The sequence below is a fragment of the Diceros bicornis genome, unplaced genomic scaffold (genome assembly GCF_020826845.1).
Source record: "Diceros bicornis minor isolate mBicDic1 unplaced genomic scaffold, mDicBic1.mat.cur scaffold_73_ctg1, whole genome shotgun sequence".
NCBI classification, from domain to species: Eukaryota; Metazoa; Chordata; class Mammalia; order Perissodactyla; family Rhinocerotidae; genus Diceros; species Diceros bicornis.
The window spans coordinates 2,279,328-2,299,733 of NW_026691615.1; the positions used below are offsets into that span (position 1 = coordinate 2,279,328).

Here is a 20,406-nt window from a genome sequence, read left to right on the forward strand (position 1 = left end):
GGCAGACCCAGCCTGGAGATGCGGGTGTCGCTTAAGACACTGGTCATTGCTGGCCTTTTGCAGGGGGGACCCCTGTCTGGGAGGCCCTTTGAATGAGGTTATGATGTTATAAATGGAATGGCCATTTGTGCAGATGCTAATGGACTCAGAGAAGTAACCTCCACCCTCCCTTAGGAGACATGACTATAGTTCTTAAGACAGGTCAAATCTAGCTAGGGTGATACAGGAAAGAAAAAGAATTTTTTTAATTCCTGTAAAATTTTTTTAATAATTGGCTAATTTTAATATACTTGGGAGCTATTAAAACTTGTCTGCTATCTGCTATTACTTTAGGTTCTTGATTGCTTCAGTAGAATCCTTAACACATAACGATATGTGTCTTTTTCCTGGGGCATCTGTTAATAATTCCTGTAGCAGAAACAAATCATATTAAATGGCCAATAAAAAGAAATACGTGCTGCATTGCACTGAATCAAAAATAAAGATTAAGCTCTTGATAAGTCAAGAAATGGATGCAGAAGTGTATACATAATACCAGGATGTGACGGAAACTTCCAGAAGGTAGAAAAACAAATGATTTTAGGGCAAGCTGCCTGGGCCTGGGGTGGGGATGGGGCACCGCTGTGTCCATCCTTGGCCCTTCCTTACTGTTTGACATGTGGGCCTGCGCATGTAGCACTTTGATAAAATTTTTAAAATAACAAAAAATTAAACTCCAGTCAAATATAAAATTAGTTTTCATTTTAAGTGGATTTAAAGATTAAACACTAACTTCTCCAGCCACTGAGAGGACTGATCAAAGGCGTTTGTACTTGTACAGTAAGAATTGAGTGGTCAGGTCTGTGAGGAAGCCCAGGACTGAAGCCCCCGGATCTCAAGTTCAAGTGCGGGATGCTCATTTTCCAAGAAATCAGAGGTGGCGCCGCGGCGCCCTCTGCTGGACACGCGTGCGCGCTGCGCCTTCAGTCCTGACTCCTGGGCATCAACCTCCCCAAGTGGCCTTGGGGGCGGGTGGTGGTTTCCTTACCTTCGTCACCTTCAGATGTTTACCCCACATTTCAGTTTTAAAACACAGTGAACACCTTGGGAGGCTCCACTCTGCACTAAATTAATTTTCTGTATCAGTGGGCTGGTTCAGACGCTATTTAATAGCTATGGGTTTTTGAGGATGGTCTTGGGCAGCAAATCTTAATTTGTATTCTTTCCCGCAATACTCATAACTCCATGATTTTTGCCATAAATCAGTCTTAAATATGCCCGGCAAATCTCTGGGTGTCCTCAGGACTCTGTCAGGGGCTCTGCGGGGTCAAAGCTGTTTTCACAAGAATACTAAGCCGTTAGTTGCTATTTTCCCCGTGGTGATGTTTATACTGATGGTGTAAAATCAGCATGGTTAAAGCAGCTGGGCACTAACCAAGGCAGCGCCATCAGACTCTCCTAGAAGTCACTGTATCCTTCACCATCGTGCGCTCACGGGAGAAAAGAGAAATAGCAAATACCAGTTTCACTTAAAAATGTCCTTGATGAAGCAGTAACAATTATTAATTTTACTAAATCTCAGTCCTTGAGTATACATCTTTTTATTATTCTGTGTGAGAAAAGGCTCTTCTGCTGCGTGCCAAAGTACGATGGCTGTCTCGAGGAAAAGCCCCTGTGCAAACGAGTTCTGAGCAGAACTAGCCACTTTTGTCATGAAACGCTATTCTTTCTTGAAAGAATAACAGGCAAATTATGATCATTCAGACCCGGAGATTTGGCAGATATTTTCTCAAAATGGATGGTGTGAGCCTGACGTATCCAGGAAAACAATGAGCGATTTTGTTTCCAACACGTTTTCAATCAGAAAAGAAAGAATTTTGAAAAACTGGTATCTTTCCTATGAGATTGATAGTGATATTAACAAATGTGATGTTTCAAGGCTGTATTATGAAGTGTGTCAACATTTGGAAGCTCTGAAAACTCAATGAACCAATATTTTCCAAGTGACCAGTGCACCATGTTACAGACCATGCATGTGGGGGAAAGATCCATTCAAACTGTGAGAGAGGCTAATGGATTTTTCAATTAATTGTATATTTTTTATTGAGGTGAAATTCACATGACATAAAAGTCACCATTGTAACCATTTAAAAGTGTACAATTCAATGGCATTTAGTACATTCACAATGTTGTGCAACCATTACCCTTTCTAGTCCCAGAACATTCCATCACCCAAAAGGAAACCCTGTACCAGTTAGGAGTCACCCCCCATTCCCTCCTCCTCCAGCTTCTGCAACTAACCCACTTTCTGTCTGTGGATTTGCCTGTTCTGGACATTTCGCATCAATGGAATCACACACTCTGTGGTCTTTTGTGTCTGGTTCTCTCATTGAGCATCATGTTTTCAAGGTCCATCCACATTGGAGTGTGTGTCAGGGCTTCACTTCTTTTCATGGATGAATAATACTCCATTGTGTGGGTAGACCACATTTTGTTGATTCGTTTTTCTGTGATTGACATTGGAATTTTTCTGCTTTTTTGCCTTTATGATTCATGCTGCTGTGGACATTTCTGTGCTAGTTTTTGTGTGAACACCAGTTTTCACTTATCTTGGATATCTACTTAGGATTGTGAGTACTATGTCATATGGTTTAACTAGGTTTATGTTTAACTTTTTGAGGAACTGCCAAACTGTTTTCATCAGTGGCTGCACCATTTGACATTCCCACCAGTAGTGTATGAGGGTTCCAGTTTCTCCACATCCTCGCCAACACTTGTTATTATTTTTTCTTTCTTTTTTTATGGCTGTCCTACTGGGTGTGAAGTGGTGTCTCATTGTGGTTTTGGTCTGTATTTCCCTAATGACTAATGATGTTGAGCATCTTTTCATGTGCTTGTTGGAGACAAGGCTCTTCAAATCCTTTGCCCATTTTTTAATTGGGTCATTTGTCATTTTGTTGTTGAGTTGCGAGAGTTCTTTATATATTCTGGAAATAAGACCTTTATCAGATATATGATTTGCAAATGTGTTCGCACATTCTGTGCATTGTCTTTTCACTCTCTTGATAGTGTCCTTTGATGCACAAAGTTGTTTTTTTTTTTTTTTTTTTTTTTTGTGAGGAGATCAGCCCTGAGCTAACATCCGCCAATCCTCCTCTTTTTTTTTTTTTTTTGCTGAGGAAGACGGCCCTGGGCTAGCATCGGTGCCTATCTTCCTCCACTTTATATGGGACGCCGCCACAGCATGGCTTACCAAGCAGTGCGTCGGTGCGCACCCGGGATCCGAACCAGCGAAGCCCGGGCCGCCGCAGCGGAGCGCGCGCACTTAACCGCTTGCGCCACCGGGCCGGCCCCCTGATGCACAAAGTTTTTAATTTAGATGAAGTCCAATTTATCTTTTAAAAAATGTTTTATCTTTTATTTTGTTGTTTGTGCTTTTGGTGTCATATCTAAGAATCCGTTGCCAAATCCAAGGGCATGAAGATAATCTCATTTTACATGATTACCTCATGTTTTCCTTTAAGAGTTTTATAGTTTTAGCTCTTACATTTAGTTCTTTGATCTATCTTGAGTTGATTTTTGTATATGGTGTGAGGTAGGGATCCAGCTTCATTCTTTTACATGTGACTATCCAGCTACCCCAGCATCGTTGGCTGAAAAGTTTATTCTTTCTCCATTGAATGGCCTTGACACCCTTGTCAGAAATCAGTTGGCCATAGATGTATGGGATTATTTCTGGACTCAGTTCTATTCCACTGATCTACATACATCTAGTTGTGTATCCTTATCCCGGTACTGCACTGTTTTGGTTACTGTAACTTTGTAGTAAGTTTTGAAATCAGGGAGTGTGAGTCTTCCAACTTTGTTCTTCTTTCTCAAGATTGTTTGGGCTATTTGGGGTCCCTTGCAATGCCATGTGAATTTTATGATCAACTTGTCCATTTCTGAAAAAGCTGTTGGAAGTTTAATAGAGAATTCTGATAGGACTGTGTGGAGTCTGTCGATCAATTTGGAGAGTATTGCCATCTTCACAATATAAAGTCTTCCAATCCATGAACATGGGATGTCTTTCTGTTTGTTTAGGACTTTAATTTCTTTCCACGGTGTTTTATAGTTTTCAGTGTACAAGTATCCCACCTCCTAGGGATTTTATTCTCTTTGATGCTATTGTACATGGGATTGTTTACTTAATGTCGTTTTCACATTGTTTGTTGTTTAGAAATATAACTGATTTTTATATGTTGGTCTTGTATTCTGCAACTTTATTGAAGTTGTCCATGAACACTAACAGATTTTTTGTGGATCCTTCAGGATCATGTTATCTGCAAATACAGGTGGTTTTACTTCCTCCTTTCCAATTTGGGTGCCTTTTATTTCTTACTGTTGCCTAATTGTCCTGGCTAGAATTTCCAGTACCGTGTTGAATAGAAGGGGCAAGAGTGGACATACACACGAGTGGCAGAGAGGTGATGGGTGAAGCTGTAACCCTCTCATTCCTGAACTCAGCCCTGGGAACCTGGTCCAGCTGCATTTTCTGGAATACACATTCAACCTGCTTTTTCCAGAAGCGTCACTGAAGTCTTTGCCTTCCTGGGTGTTTGAGGAAAGACAGCATATGTTTTAGGTTCATTTCCTTCCACTGTAGCCCTCTGCCTGTCATGGTGGGCTGCCGCAGAGCCTAAATGTCCATTTTCCACTTACAAGTTGAGGTCAAATTCAACATGTATAAATGTGGTGGTAGCCACGCGTAGCTGGGTGTTTCCCCCTTTGCGTAGATCTGCCACATCCCCTCAGCTCCTTGCCTCCATGAGGTCCTTAGAACCCAACTCAGAAGCCCCTTCCCCGAGGAAGGCCTCCGTGTTTGCTCCACGTGACTGTCCCCTGTGACTCCATTCTCATTTCCATATAACCCTCTTTGCACAGCTCACGCTTCATAAACATTCAGGAGTTTATCTCTGTGACGTGTCCAGTGGCCCCAGGGTCCCAAACCTCCTGATGGCAAGGCCGGGGTCTCTGGCCTCAGTGGTATTTTCCGGAAGCCTCCAGCTGGGAGACCCTGGGCTTTGTGATGGGGCAGGCTGGCCTGGAAGTCAGTGCCACCAACAGTCCTTGGGATCTGTCGGGCGTCTGATTCTCCCTAGCAACAGATGACGGGTGTAGGGGAGCAGCGGGCCATTAGGATGCTGGCTTTGCTTACACTTGAACTTACGCAGCGACTAAGTGCCCACGTTATGCATGTGCACATGCAGATGTTGTGTTAAAATTCAATGGCCACTGTCGCCAGCGTAACTTCACTCTGCTGCTCGTGTGTGACAGGCTCCTGGCCTCTCTGTGTGTCACAAAGTAACACTCCTGCCCGCAGCTCTGACTCACGCCTTAACCCATCTCCCCTGCCTGCCTTGAACCTCATTTTGATTTTGTAGGCGCTCAAATCATTATTTGGATATTAATAAAACCAGATCTTGGCTGATGCTAACCATCTGATTTCCTTTTTTTTTTTTTTTTTCATTTTGTTTTGTTCTGTTTCTGCACACATTTTCTTTAGCTTGAAATGGCGATTGAAAATCTCCAAAAAACCGAAGGGATTACTTCACACAAAAGCGGTTTACTCAACAGCCATGTAAGTGTGTGTCGCCCGGGTGGTCTGCCCTGCTGTGCTCGCAACCTTCACAGCCATCTTAAAACCAAACAGAGACAGGGAAGTGACACCTTGAAAGGGCTGAAAGTGGGAGGGGAAAAAAGCCAACCTAGAGTTCTCCCTCCAGCAAAACTATCCTTCCACACAAAGGGGAAAGGAAAACAGGTTCTTCATTCGTAAAGGTAGATAATCATAGAGGTTGTCTCTTCCGGGGTGTTATGAGGATCAAATTATTTAAGATACAATGCATAATTCCAACAATGCCTGGCAGATAATAAGCAGTATAAATAAAATTCATACTAAAGTAAACAACACTAACAAAAAAGCGAGACAGGATTGGGGAGGCCATAAAGATTCTTAGGTAATTTTCCAGTGATCGGCTCTTTGAAAAAAAATGATAATTTGAAAAAAGTGCGAAGCAACTGATTCCTGCTAATTTTAGCTGAGTAAGATCTTTCTGCTTCACTTACCTCTTGAGGAAAACTCTGATTGTAGGTCCTGTACCAGGAGATGGCAAACGTCGTCTCTCTGGGAAGCTTCATGGGGCAGAATGGGACAGAGGAGGGGACCAGCTAAGAGGCTCTATTTCTGGGGACAGTTGAGAAGGAAAGCTCTGGTCTCCTCACGCTCTCCCTTATCCCTTTACTTCTCCTCCAAATGCTCTCAATTTGGCCTAACGCATAACTAGAAATTTGTTTGGTGTTTTAGAAGGAGGATGGGTCACTGAAGCCAGAAGATGCTTCTGGCCGTTGCTCTAGACTTGACATTCTCTTGAGAATTAAAACATCACAGAAAAAGAAGTCCCCTTTAGTTAAACACGATCCTAACTGTGACCCCATCCAGACTTTCGTACTGGCCGACGGATGTTCCAAGTGAGCTGTTACTCAAAAAGCAGCAATTCTGGGGCAGAAGCCCAGCTAGGGAAAGGCCTAGAAACTTCTGGATTTATGGGTTGGGCATAGGCATGGCACGTGATGAGGGCCCCGTGCTCATCAGCCTCAGAGGGGTGGTCACGAGAAGGAATAGCAGCCTCCCACCGGTTGTCTCGAAGGACAAAACAAATACATCAGGCCCCTGCTGAGTGCCCGCCCCTCCAGTCTAGGTGGGCCGTGGCCACCCTGTCATCCATCACCGATGGACTATGCCACCCCGTGGACACATCTGGGGAGGGAAAACTCTTCAGTGTGCGCTGGGGGGGAAGACCCCGTCCCAGTCTTAAACTTGGAGTGCACGGTCTAGAAAAGTCCACAGAATGGCGTCCTCTGTTCAGCAGGGACGAGGCGTTCTTAGGTGTCAAGCAGACACGCGTGGCCCTGTCACAGTCTGTGGGTCAGGCGCTAGGTCAGCCCTGGGGGAGCCACGTGAGGAAGGCAGGATGGGGCGCCAACCCCAGGCAGGCAGCGTGGCCGCGGGAAATTGAAAACGTCTGTGGGAGACGCGTGAGCCTCTGTCTGGCTGAGGGACGCTGCGGCCTTCCTAACGCTTTTCCTCTGGAAGGCACTTCCTTGGCTGCTTCTCAACCAGTTTACATTCCCGAGGTGACTTTCCAAGCAGGAAAAATCTCCCTGCGTCCGTTTTCTTCCCCGTGATTTGCTGTGGAGTCGCTTGTTTCCGTCAGAAGTAGGATTCAGGGCTGAGAGGTTGCGAATGAGAGAGAAAGGAATGAGATCTTTCTCAAGAGTGGACCCCACACACTGGAGGAAACTCCCCTGGAGCTCGTCTTGGCAGATGAAGGGGGCAGTTAGAGTGTGTGACCTGGCCGGTAAGGGGTAGTGCGTCCTGCAGACACTTGTCACGGGCTCGGCTGCCCGAGGGTGCCACACTGAGTGGCGACAGTTGTCACCGGGGAGGCCCACGGCTGAGATGGGTCTAGTGTTGGGCGATGCCGTCCACAGACCTGGCTCCTTTGCCAGCCCATCCCCAGGGCAGACGAGCCTGGCTGGGGGGCTGCACTCTGCGGGCCATTCTCCTGGTGGCCTCCGGGACCTCCCTTCTCAGAAAGCCCTCATCGCGGTGTCCCACCAGCAGCGAGTCAGTGCTGAGCACAGGGAGCAAAGGAACAAGGAGCACTCCCTCCAGCGAGCTTGGAGCCTGGGGGCAGAAGCTCGGCAGGTGTGAGAACACGCCCAGGTCCCACCAAAGTGTTCATAGGCAGCCAGCCGTCCAGGCTCGAGGTTGGAACTGGTTGTGCGTTCTGCAGAGTTTCCTTCTCAACACGCTATCCTAGGGGGGCGGGGGGGCGCAATGCCCAGAGCCTAGGAAGGCTGGACAGAGCCTTCCAGACCCAGCCGATGTCAGGGTCAGCCTGGGGCTTCCCAGGCTGCCCTCGAGGGGCCTGGGGGTCTGCAGGTTGAAGGAACCTTCCAGCCTGGCGTGGAAACCCCGCAGGAAGAGGCGGGCCTCGAGGGGTCTCTGATATAAGGGCGGGTGTGATTTGGTGGCATGAAAATGCGGGATAGTGTTTCAGAGGAAGGAGGGAAGAAGCTCGGCTGGGGATGACAACACCCCCACCGTCCAGGGTGTCGCTGCGGCCTCCGGCTGGGGGCAGCCACTGTCGTCCCGGGTCTGGGGGGGCCTTGGTCAAGGTCCCCAGCCACAAACAGGAGACGCCTGGGCCCCCCCAGGGCTGCCACTCAGCTGTCCCTCAGATCTCAGAAGCCCCCCTCCCGGACCCTCGCTGACTCAGGGACCCACAGCGGGTTCACACGGTCACTGTCACGGGGAGGCAGCCACTGACTGTTAAAGTTATTATTGCCAAACCCTGGGACGAGGACCTCCTTTTAGATGAATTATATTTGGATTATATGAGTTTTAAATCAAGAAACACAAATGATCCAGGCTGATTTAGCCTTCGGGTGGTGGCCGACTGCGGGCTGGCGTAACACCAAAGCTGGGACCTGCAGGACAGGGCAGGGCTCGGCTCGAACCGCCACTTCACGGGATGGGTCCCTTCTCCAGAAGTTTCTCTAACTTATTGTGGCAGATGCTTCTAGCAGGGGTCCTGCTTGGACCGCTGTTTCTTTCAGTGTTCCCGACCCCCCTCACCGCCTCGCTGACCCCACCCCGGCTCCTGGCGGGAAGGCCTCTCCCCTAAGCCCCACACTCGACTGTCTGCCTGCCTGCTGAGCCCTGACCCCCTCAACAACCCCCGTGCCCCCTGCCACCTTCCTGGCTCATCAAAGGCAGCGCCGTCCTTCCCAGTGCTCATCCTTGCTCCCCTCCTCCTCCCACGCCCCACCTCCTGATTCTCCTTGATGTCACCTTCAGAACAATCCAGAATCACACCACTTCTCCCACCACCACCACCACCACCACAGCCATAGCCCCCACAGCACCGTCTCTCCCTCCAGTCACAGCCCTCCAGTGCCCCCATCACACTCCAAGTAGAAGCCAACGTCATCGAAACAGCCCACCAGGCCCTGCACGACCTGCCCCGTCCCCTCCCTGCCCTCCCTCCTCCCTCTCTCCCACTCACTCCCTCTGCTCCAGCCACACGGACTCCTTGCTGTTCCTCCAACATGCCATCCTGGTCCTGCCCCAGGGCCTTTGCACAGGCTGTGCCCTCTGCCTGGAACACCTCCCCATCACCCCCCTTGGCTCCTTCACGTCTTACTCATTTCTCACTTTCTCAGTGAGCCTTCCCTGACACCTCACCCCTGCCCCAATTTAAAATTGCATTTCCCCCCCCAGCCCCCTCCACGCTGGAGTGCCCAGTCCCTTTCCTGGCTTTCCCTCATAGCCCTTAACACCATCTCTCCTTCTGTGCATGTTACTTATTTATCGTGGCTCTCTCCTCACGAGACTGGACACTTCCAGAGGGGGCCTTTGTCTGTTTTATTCATTTTTGTAGCCCCAGAACCCAGAACAGGGGCTCTCAATCAGTATCGGATGGATGGATGAAAAGGGGTGTTCAGAGTTCAATTACATCGACACAGCAAACACCGGAGCTCAGAGGAGCTGCCAGGCAGCTAGAATAATCTAGCCCCGCCAGACTCGAACTCGCCACCGCCAATCAGGAGCCAAAGTCACACACATTTGCCCCAAACAGTGGAATCAAAAATCCTAGAGGACAGAGGGGGCTGGGCGGAGTGGGCGCGAGTCTGGCCTTCGAGACCCCGCCCCCCATTTGTACTTAGGACATGTGTCCAAGGGGCCTGTGCCACCAGAGAGCCCAGAACCACCGGGGGTGTTGGTGTTTGGGTTTTTTTCCCCTTAAAAGGAAGAATTTGATCCGTTTCGTTAAGAGTGCAGTCCTGACAGATCACAAATGTGGATAAGTGCGTAGCTTTTCCTGGAAAGAGTTCTCTTTATTTGTTTTTGTTGTTGACATAGAAATAGTGCAAATGTCAGCAGACAAGCAGCCCTGGGGGTCTACTGGTTGAGATCTGGCGCTCTTACCGCCACGGTCAAGGTTCGTGTCCCCGTCAGGGAACCACCTCACCCGTCTGTGGTTGTCACACTGGCGGCTGCGTGTTGCTGTGATGCTGAAAGTTCTGCCACCACAATTTCAGATACCAGCAGGGTCCCCCATGGTGGGCAGGTTTCAGCGGAGCTTCCAGACTAGACAGACTAGGAGGAAGGACTTGGACACCCACTTCCGAAAAAATTGGCCATGAAAACCCTAAGAGTAGCAGCAGAGCATCATCTGATAGAGCGAAGGGGAGAGGACGGTGCAAAAAGACCGGGCAGCTTCCGCTCTGCTGTGCACAGGGTCCTAGGAGTCGGAGTCCACTCGACGGCACTAACAAATCAGCAGACACCGCTCACTGCAGAATCGCCCAGAACCAAAGGTGATCTTGTCTGCCCTCACGAAGGGCATGAAGGTCCCTGGGGACGAGCAGTTTGCAGGGGGCCACGTGGGCGCTGTGTGGCAGGGAGAGACTGGAACCTCGTGTTCAGCTCAGTTTCTCTAACGTGCGGTGCTGCCTCGTGTCGGACGCCCTGCCCGAGCCACTCAAGCCCACTGGTGAGGTGTCGGCCTCGGTCCTCATCCACCTCTGATCAGTTTCCCTTCCGGGTGACCCCTCAATGCCCCCGAGAGAGGAAGTGTCGCCAGTGATTCTTTTGGAGGCCATGGTCGTGTCAGTTCCCTCCGTAGTTACTTAATATCAGGATGATGTGGATGTAATTACCCAAAGAAGTCACTGTTAATTTAAACAACACGGGGGCAGGGGTGGGGCGGTTAATCGATCATCCTTCTCAAACCTTTCTTTTTACTTGTGAGGCGGTCGTGTCCCAGTGGTGGGCGGGTGTTAGTCTCCATCCTCAGGACCGGGTCCAGTGCCCCCTCCAGCCCGCCGCCCACAGCATCTGGCCTCACCCTCACAGCCTGAGGGTCCTTGGCATCACGTGGCTCCTGCCCTTGAGGCGTTTGGCTCCTGGTCCCAGCTTCTCCTGCCCACGGAGGATTCCCTAAGAAGCAGCGCCCTGCGCCCCCAGCCTTGGGGAAACAGAAGGAGGAGAAGCTCCATTTCTGCACCCGGAGCTCTCGGCTCCCCACACACTGGGGTCCCCTCTGCTCTTCGGGACCCCTTCCCTCGTCAGTGTTTACTGAGGCATCTTCAGGATCCTGGGGGTGCAAACGCGGACAGACCCAGCTCTGTCTCCGCCCCCTGGAGCTCTGGTTCCAGCGGGGAGACACGCAGTGAATAAATAAATGTGCATGACAACCCCAGATGCAAAAGGGCTGGGAAAAAGCCTCGGGGCTCACGGGCCCCCCCAAATACAGCCCTTCCTCACCTGGATCCTGAGCCAATGAAAATAGGATGAAAGGGGTGGCAGACAGAGAACCCCGTTATCCCGTCATGGCTGGGACAGCCGATGCTGGACGTGCCTCGTAGCCACAGGCAGCGGGCTTCCTGATGGGACTTCAGCGCGGAGCAGAGCCTCATGCCCTCTTCCTAAGAGAAAGGGGCAGCGGGGGCTGTGCTACCCACGTTCTCCCTCCAGACCTCCCCAGCCTCCCAGAGCTAAGGCGGTGGGGGGTGGGGAGGTGGATACGCCCCCAGGGCTCAGAGGTCACTGTTGAAATGATTAAGCTACTTACTAACATCGTGTTGAAGGATTCGGTTCATAGCATCAGAGAGAGAGGTCAGGGGTGAGGGGTCCGAGCCCTGGGCCTCAATTCCAGCCCTTATACCACCCTTCCTCCCCCTCAGCTCCTGCCTGCGAGCAGTGCCCACGCGTGGTAACCCCTCTCCGCGCTTCCCCCTGGAGACCCAATCCTCGGCTCCTAGGTGCCAGGTTGACACATCTGGTCCTGACCTCTGCCCTGAATGCCAGCCCAGCACCTAACCACCTCCTCTCAACAGCAGGAGCCATCACCCCACTCTGTGATGCCCTGTGTCTGCCTTTCTCTTAAAGGACCCTCTGCTTTGTCAGTCCCCCAGGTGCCACTTACCTGGATCTTTGACATGGTCCCCCACCTTCATCCAGCCCGAGCCCACCCACTGCCTCTGAAACTCTCCTTGCCCCAGCAGCTGTGCCCCAGCTGGCCCCACCACCCGCCCCTCACTCGGGCTCCAGGGAGGAAAGGAAGGAGGGTCAGGGGTTCACCTTAAAACGGTCCAGGACGGGCAGGAGGCAGTGGGTGGGGCTCAGATGGAATAAAATTGGCCCCAGCTGATGACTGTTGAAGCTGGGGTCGTTAGACTATTCTCTCTACCTCTGTGCACATTGGAACCTTTCCAGAATAAAACTATTTTTTAAAAAGGAGACGCACGCCGACATCCCATCTTGCATGCTATGTCTGGGTGGGGCCGTGGGGGTGTGTGGAGTGTGGTGCATGCACCGGGGTGGGTGTAGGAGCAGATTTCCCAGGGGAGACGCTCACTCTTGTCTGGAAGGACATGGAGGGCATGGGAACGAACACCCAGGATGGCAGAGGGAGTGGGCACCCAGAAGGGCCCCTCAGAGCTCTGGACAGGGTGGCGGCTTAGATAGACACCCACCTCCCTCATCATCCATCCTGACCGGTGTCGGGACTAAGCTTTCCGTGTGGACGGCCCCTACCCTCTGACTCAATGCTGACCTCTGGGGGTCAGCAACCTTGGCTCCAGATTCTTTCAGCCTGCCTTGTGGCCTGAGCACAAAACCCGGCACATAAGCCTTTTAAGTATCTTATTCAGATCTGAGCAGATCCTGGTCCGTCTTGTCAGTTACCTCTGCGTCATGCAGGGCGCAGTGCTGGCGGGTCCCCTCGAGTCCTCTTGAGTCTTCCTCTGTCTCTCTGCCTCAGAATTGATCTCCATCTCCGTAGACTTAGGAAACGTTTGGTGTTTAAACGGCACGTGGGACGTGTGGGTGTCCAAATGATTATGGAGACAGAATCTAAGAGGTCTCCATCACACACAGGTTTTTCTCAATTAAAGGGACCTGAAAACCAGGCTGAATAAATAAACGAGTGAAAAGAAGCTATTAACATGCCCAGAATCTCTTGAACCCAAATCCGTGACGGTAGAGATGAATTTCCTCATCATATGGTGGGGGGGAAGCGTTAATGAGTCCGTGGGAGCATTTTGGCGGTGTTTCGGGATTTTGACAGACGCACACGTGTCCTTCCTCCAGCTCCAATGGCTCCTAGATAACTACGAGACAGCCGAGGGCGTGAGCCTGCCCCGAAGCTCTCTGTACAACCATTACCTCCGGCACTGCCAGGAGCACAAGTTGGACCCCGTGAACGCCGCCTCCTTCGGGAAACTCATCCGCTCCGTGTTTATGGGCCTGCGGACGCGACGGCTGGGCACCAGGTGGGTACCGGGGAGTGTCTGCAGGCCCCCCACACCCCCCTCCGTCCTCTGTCTTCCTCTAGACAGAAATCGAGCTAGTGGAGAACGGGGGGGGGGCTTCCTCCTCGTGCCCACACATCCCGACTCACACGCGTCTGGGGGAACTTGGAGCTGCTCTGAATTGGTGGCAGCCTTGGCCTGGCCGGGGCCGAGGTGTTGGCTGTGGTCTTGTCTTCTCCCAGTGATGGGACACGGGGATTCCCTTCGGCTCTCTCTCTTTGCTGGAAATTTTCCCTAATGACAGGTTTTATAAAGAGCTGCCTCTGGGTTATCTAATTGAGCTGGATTTACCAATTCTGGATGCTTTCCGCCATGCCTGGACCAATCCACTGTGGCCTGCTCTTGCCCTACAGCAGCCAGGGAATATCATGTGTGTAACTGACCACAGGCAATAAGGCAAACGCCCTCTCACCAGAAAAAAAACGGCCACGCTCTAGGCACAGTGGGCGGCCTTGAGCGCATGTCAGGCTGTTTCTTGCTGTGTTGTGATGTGAGCCAGGCTGGGATCGGTGATGTCACACACACAGTGGGGGTCAGGGTTCACACGTGAGTCTCAGAAGCACACACCCTGGCCAACTTTAAATGACAGCAAGGCCACAAGCATGCGCGAGTCTCTCGTTCTCTGCCACCTTTGGATCCTTACAGAGAACGTCCTTAACAGATGGAGAGAGGAGGAAGAGAAGGGAGGAGAAAGGAGAGGGAACCCTGGTCTCTACACGGCCCCCCTGCCGTTGGGACCTCGCCAGGAGGCTCACCCAAGGCCTCCACCTTCAGGGTGTCCGGATGCTGGCGTCAGGATTCGGGCTTCCCTCCCCAGCATCCCCTCCTTCGAGCACCAGCCAAGCTCACCCCTCATCTAGAAAGGGCCCAGGCTCCTCCGCTCGTCCCTGCTGCCAGCTCAGAAACGGCCGCCCACGAGCTGGGACATGTGGACAGTGGCGTGTCTGTCCTTCCGGCTTCTCTCCCGAGGAGCCGCCTCTGACTTATTTTCTTAGCTACAGTATTTAAAGCCCATTAATCATCATTTCTCCCTTAATAAACTAAGGTAGTGTTTCTCGAACTGTGCCGTTTGCAAATCACGTTATTAGAGGGTTGAAGGGGGGAGGGGGAAAGATTATCATCATCATCATCATCATCATCATCATCATCATCATCATCATCATTAGGCCGTGCTAAGATAAACAAAGCTGAACTGGTTTTCTCGCTGCAGGACTTCTCAGAGGCTGTATCGTACTAAATGCAAAAGGCGGATCTCCCAGAGGGGGAGGCTGTGTGCAGAATTTCCTAAACCACAGAACAGCCCACGAACATTTTTCACACGGTTCGGGGGACACTGAAGCCAAGTGCTCAAAGGGCCAGGGCAGAGCACTTGCCTTGTGGTTCAGGAGTTCCGCAGAGAGCTGACCCCTGGTGTTTGGTTTCTAGGGGCAACTCCAAGTATCATTACTATGGGATCCGTCTGAAGCCAGACTCGCCCCTGAACCGGCTGCAGGAGGACACGCAGTACATGGCTATGCGGCAGCAGCCCATGCACCAGAAGCCCAGGTGGGGACCTGGCCGAGGACAGTGACTTCCCCACCCGACGGGGGCTGGGTCTGGGTTTCACCAGGGAAGACGTGATGCTCGGGGAAATGAGCCAGACACAGAAGGACGGATACTGTGTGATCCACTCACAGGAGGTCCCTAGAGGAGTCACAGCCACAGAGACAGAAAGGAGATGGTGGGGCCAGGGGCTGGCGGAGGGCATGGGGAGTCAGTTTGGGAAGAGGAGAAAGTTCTGGAGATGAATTGTGGGGATGGTTGCACATCGATGTGAATGTGCATAATGCCACTGAGCTGTGCACTTAAAAATGGTTAAGATGGTCAATTTTGTGTTATGTGTATTTGACCACAATTTTTTAAAATTTATACACACACATACCCCCCAAACCAAATCCCGCGCAGCCCTCTCCCTACCCCTTGGGCCCCTTCTGGGCAGTGCTGCTGGGGCCTCATGGTGGCACCTGTGTCCCCTGCCCAGGTACCGGCCAGCCCAGAAGACGGACAGCCTCGGAGACAGCGGCTCACACAGCAGCCTGCACAGCACGCCCGAGCAGGCCATGGCCGCCCAGAGCCAGCACCACCAGCAGTACATAGGTGAGCCCCCGACCCTGGTTCAGGGCCTGCTGTCAGTGTTCAGGGCCCACTCGGCTCTTCTGGGTGCTCAGAGGTGTCAACACCATAGCAGCATCTAAAGGGATGCCTTAAACAGTTTTCTCGCAGGGCACCTTTTCAATTACATAGAAAGTTCTAGATCAACCTTCTTTGTGGCATCTCTGAGATTTTAGAATAATCAGCATATGCCCCCAAAATTAATGTGACCATCAGAAAAATTAGTAAGTAAAATGAAATGCCCATCAGAAAGTCCAGATGTCGTATTTTAAAACCTTGAGAACCCTCCTGGTTCTCTTCCTTGCTTGCCTGGAACATTCTGGATGCTCAGCTCTCCCTAAACTGCGTCTCTCCCCTCCCGGTGCCCAGACACAGGGCAGCCTGGCCCTCTGCTGTGGGAGCCGCTCCAGAGAGCATCCTAATTCAGAGCCTGCCACCCGGACCCACCCACGGAGGGTCGCTGGGACCCGTGTCATTAGGCTCACACACACTGGAGACACTTGGCGGCCTTCGTGTATTTTTAGTGTGTTCTTTGAGAATACAGCCCTCCTGGGTTGGGTCTTCTGGAAAGGTCGTCAGGCCTTCCCCTGGGCAGCCCCACGCCGGGTGACGGGAGCGCTTGCTGTGGGCAGGGCCCCACACTCAGGGCTCCATCTGTATCCACATGTTTAATATCGCCGGGAGGTGACGATGTCCCCATTCTGTATCTGAGAAATCGGAAGCTTACAGAAATTGTGCGACTGTGTGGGGAAGCCAGGACTCGGCCCCTAGGCTGCTAAGTGACAACACCAGTGCGTCCAGCCAGCGTCCCCTAGGCCGCCTACTGCGTGGGGCCCCCCACCCCCTGCGGCTCTAACTGCCCGTTGTCTCCCCCAGATGTCTCCCACGTCTTCCCGGAGTTTCCAGCACCTGACCTGGGCAGCGTCTTACTGCAGGATGGCATCACACTGCATGACGTCACGGCCCTGCAGCTGGTCTACCGGCGGCACTGCGAGGTGACTGCCCCCTCTAGGGCAGCCTCGGGACCACCCCGAGCCTCAGCCTGGGTGCTTCAGTGGGTGCCTCGGTGCCCCCCATGCCCTGGTGCAGAGGCGAGCACGCCTCCCCAGGCAGGGTGGTCAGCTTCCAGAATGCCAAACCTCAGACATCACCGGGTGTCCTGGGCGACACGGAGGGGACAGGCGCGGCCCCTCCTCCTCTAGCCCAAGAGCAGAGGAATGTCGGCTCTCTGAACCGTGGCCCCTCCGTCCACTTCCATCCCCTCTGTGGTCTCTCTGGATTTCAGAAGACCCCACTGTGTGTGTTTAATGGCTGTTTTTATCCCTAGGCAACCCTAGATGTCGTGATGAACCTCCAGTTTCACTACATCGAGAAGCTCTGGCTTTCCTTCTGGAATTCGAAAGCCTCATCCGGCGACGGCCCCACCTCCCTACCTGCCAGGTAACTGCCCACCGCCCCCCCAGCCAGGCCACACCCTGTGGCTCACGGGACCCAAGTTTAACCTGCAGACTGTCGCCCACTGATACCCACACTGTGACCCACAGACAAATGGGTCAACTCTCCAAGAATTGGTGCCCAGACGCCTCTTATACATGTATGTGGTTTTTGTGCTCCTGAGCGCTGATTGTAATTTTATCGACCGTCCACTTGTTTCAGAATGGGGGATTCTGCAATGGGGGATTTGGGAGGTGACCACGTGGGTTTGCCCCCTTCCCTCGGGTGCAGCCCTGCAGCTGCGTGTCTGGTTATCCCACGACCACGGGCCCTCCTGCCGCTCCGAGGCCTCAGCCAGGGCAGCCAGACGCCAGGCCAAGGCTCACCTTGTGTCCCCCATTCCCCGACAGTGACGAAGAACCCGAAAGCGCCGTCCTCCCGAAGGACAAGCTGGTGTCCCTGTGTAAATGCGACCCCATCCTCAAGTGGATGAGGAACTGCGACCACATCCTGTACCAGGCCCTGGTGGAGATCCTCATCCCCGACGTGCTGCGGCCCGTGCCCAGTAAGCAGTGGGCGCCCCGCCTTCTTCCTTCCTTCCTCTCCCTGTGCACCCGCCGGGCCCCTCTCAGACTCAGGCACAGGGTCCAAAGGGGGGGCAGCAGCTCAGTTGCCCCAGAGGATGTTGGCTTTCGCCTGCGTGTTTTCCCCATTACTGACCCAGAAAGAGGGTGAGGGGAGGGCAGCTCGTGGCTCTGGGGAGGTCGCTGCCCCCCGGGCCTGGGCCGGGCTCCGGGCTTCAGGGGATGTGCTGCTGCCCAGAGCTGGGCGGTCCCGGGTGACATCCCCCTCTCCAAGCTCCTCTTGGGCCCCGATGTCCCCAGAGGAGACTCGCAGGGGGTGGGCGGGGCCCAGGTCACAGGACAGCCCTCCCCCTGCCTGTGGCATCTGCTGGAAACCTTGGGATGGGCTGAATCGGGTTTTAACCAACTTCCCCGGGTTGATTGGACACTACTCTCTGCTTCCTCCCGACGCTGAGAGGCTTCGGCATCAAAGGGTGGATTTTCCAGACTTTTCCCCAAACTCCAGCATCCTTAATTGAGGAAAGGAGAAAAACGGAGTCGTGTGCCTTGATGGCTACACCCGTCTGGGGCTGACATGTGCCATGGGGACCTTCCCACGGGGTCTGTCCCCCACGCCTCTGGGACTGCCTGCTCAGCCTCCAGTGGTGATGACAACGCTCTCCACCAGGGGGCGCCCGCCCTGCCAGCCCCTGACACACAGGCTCCCTGGGCTCCCCGTGTCCTGACAGAATCCTGGGGGTGGAAGTGTTGCCCCACGTGGAGGACGACGAAGCTGTGCACTGAGGCCTCCTGTAATAAATGACGGTTCCGCCTGGCAGGTGACTGTCAACACGTGTGCCTGCCAGCCCTCGGGAAAGCTCGCTCTTTCTTAATGAACCAATCTGCTGCTTTCGTGCCAGAAAAAGGGAAGCAGCAAAATGATTGCACTTCTCCTTGGCCTCGCCTGCTGGAAAACTGCTCAGCCCCTCCGCACGGCTGACATCGGAGCTAGATCATGCTCCGGGGGGGCCGTCCTGGGCGCTGTGGGGGGTGAGCAGCATCCCTGGCCCCACCCACTCGACGCAGGAGCTCCCCCAGTGTGACAGCCACAGATGTCCCCAGACAAAAATGTCTCCCGTTCATATCATGGTTTGTATCCCCCAGGTACCCTGACACAGGCCATCCGGAATTTTGCCAAGAGCTTGGAAGGCTGGCTGACGAATGCCATGAGCGACTTCCCGCAGCAGGTCATCCAGACCAAGGTAACTGTGGGAGTCAGGGTCTGGGCCCCCAGGCCATGCTGGTCACCCGGAGCAGGGGTCGTGGCCCGGGGACCCCTCCCGCCCTGCTGTGCTGTAAAGGGGGGCACCTGTCCCTCTGCTCTAGGGAATTTGAGGACTGCAGGCCCCCAGAGAAAGCAGGCTCCCGTACATCCTGAGGATGAGTGGTCCCCTCAGGAAGCCCCGAGATGCTGTTGATGTAGGACAGGGGCTGGCAGGGAGGGGCACTACAGAAGAAGCCACTTGCTGTGATACATTTGGGTCGATTCAGAACAGATGGAACGTTCCTATGCTCATCATTGGAGGGGAATTTAATCTCCTACCTCTCACCCTTATTACAATGTATTGGCCACAAATCAGAATTTAAAACGTGGAGATTTGACCCACATGTGAAAAAGAGAATGATGGTCTACCACTCTGGAGAGCTTCTCAAAGAGCTGCTATGTGGGCCGGCCCCGTGGCTTAGCGGTTAAGTGCACGCGCTCTGCTGCTGGCGGCCTGGGTTCGGATCCCGGGCGCGCACCGACGCACCGCTTCTCCGGCCATGCTGAGGCTGCATCCCACATGCAGCAACTAGAAGGATGTGCAGCTATAACATGCAACTATCTACTGGGGCTTTGGGGAAAAAAAGGAGGAGGATTGGCAATAGATGTTAGCTCAGAGCCGGTCTTCCTCAACAAAAAGAGGAGGATTAGCACAGATGTTAGCTCAGGGCTGATCTTCCTCACAAAAAAATAATAATAATAATAAAAAAAGAGCTGCTGTGTACAGACGGGCCAGATTCCGGGCATCTGGTCTACCATCCACAGTTTGGACCTGATCTGTCAGGCCAGCGGTTCTCAAACTTCAGGGTGTATAAGAATTGCCCTGGTACTTGTTAAAAAGTGCAGATTCCCAGGCCATGCCCCACAATGTCTGATGCAGTAGTGCCCAGGAATCTGTATTTTCACTGGTGCTCCAGAGAGCTAAAGCAGTTCTAGAAGTGGGGCATAAACACGCTGTCCCGAATTCTAACCCACCGACGCTGCGGCGTCTGCTGTAGATGGTGCATGATGCGTTGGTGACTCTGTGTCCTTCACCGATGCTCAGCCTCCGGGTCCTTGAGACTGTCAGAGAGGGGAGGGGGTCCCTCTTCCTGGCCAGAGTCACTCTTTCCTGCTCCCTTCCCCACCCCGTCCCTGAGTGCATGCACCCTCCAAGGAGAAGGGGGAACAGGCCTCCCATGTGCGTGCGTGCAGGCAGCTCACCTGGCGTGCGTCCTCCGTCCAGGTCGGCGTGGTCAGCGCCTTCGCCCAGACTCTGCGGAGGTACACATCCCTCAACCACCTGGCGCAGGCAGCCCGGGCCGTGCTCCAGAACACGTCTCAGATCAACCAGATGCTCAGCGACCTCAACCGTGTGGATTTCGCCAATGTGCAGGTGGCTTTCCCCGACGCGGCCCCACGGCCTGGGACGGGCTCAGGGCCCCGGGCTGCAGAGCAGGGATGGCGTGCGCGTGACCCCCACCCCGCTGGCCTCGCCTTCCACCCTCTAGAAAAAGGCACAAACCCACAAAATTCAGCCCACAGCAAAAC

At 53.0% G+C, this 20,406-nt stretch overlaps 1 protein-coding gene across 3 annotated transcripts in view; it reads left to right on the forward strand.

The window, feature by feature from the left end:
- RFX2 (regulatory factor X2) overlaps nucleotides 1–20,406 on the forward strand; it is a 96,083-nt gene that overhangs the window by 69,663 nt on the left and 6,014 nt on the right. The window contains exons 6-14 of one of the 3 annotated variants that reach the window (XM_058538040.1): nucleotides 5,525–5,599; nucleotides 13,184–13,365; nucleotides 14,830–14,949; nucleotides 15,425–15,540; nucleotides 16,432–16,550; nucleotides 16,883–16,995; nucleotides 17,400–17,554; nucleotides 18,717–18,814; nucleotides 20,102–20,251. In XM_058538040.1, coding sequence (XP_058394023.1) covers nucleotides 5,525–5,599; nucleotides 13,184–13,365; nucleotides 14,830–14,949; nucleotides 15,425–15,540; nucleotides 16,432–16,550; nucleotides 16,883–16,995; nucleotides 17,400–17,554; nucleotides 18,717–18,814; nucleotides 20,102–20,251 — 1,128 coding nt within the window. The remainder of the gene's footprint in view (nucleotides 1–5,524; nucleotides 5,600–13,183; nucleotides 13,366–14,829; nucleotides 14,950–15,424; nucleotides 15,541–16,431; nucleotides 16,551–16,882; nucleotides 16,996–17,399; nucleotides 17,555–18,716; nucleotides 18,815–20,101; nucleotides 20,252–20,406) is intronic. The other 2 variants (XM_058538041.1, XM_058538042.1) reach the window with 2 other exon arrangements.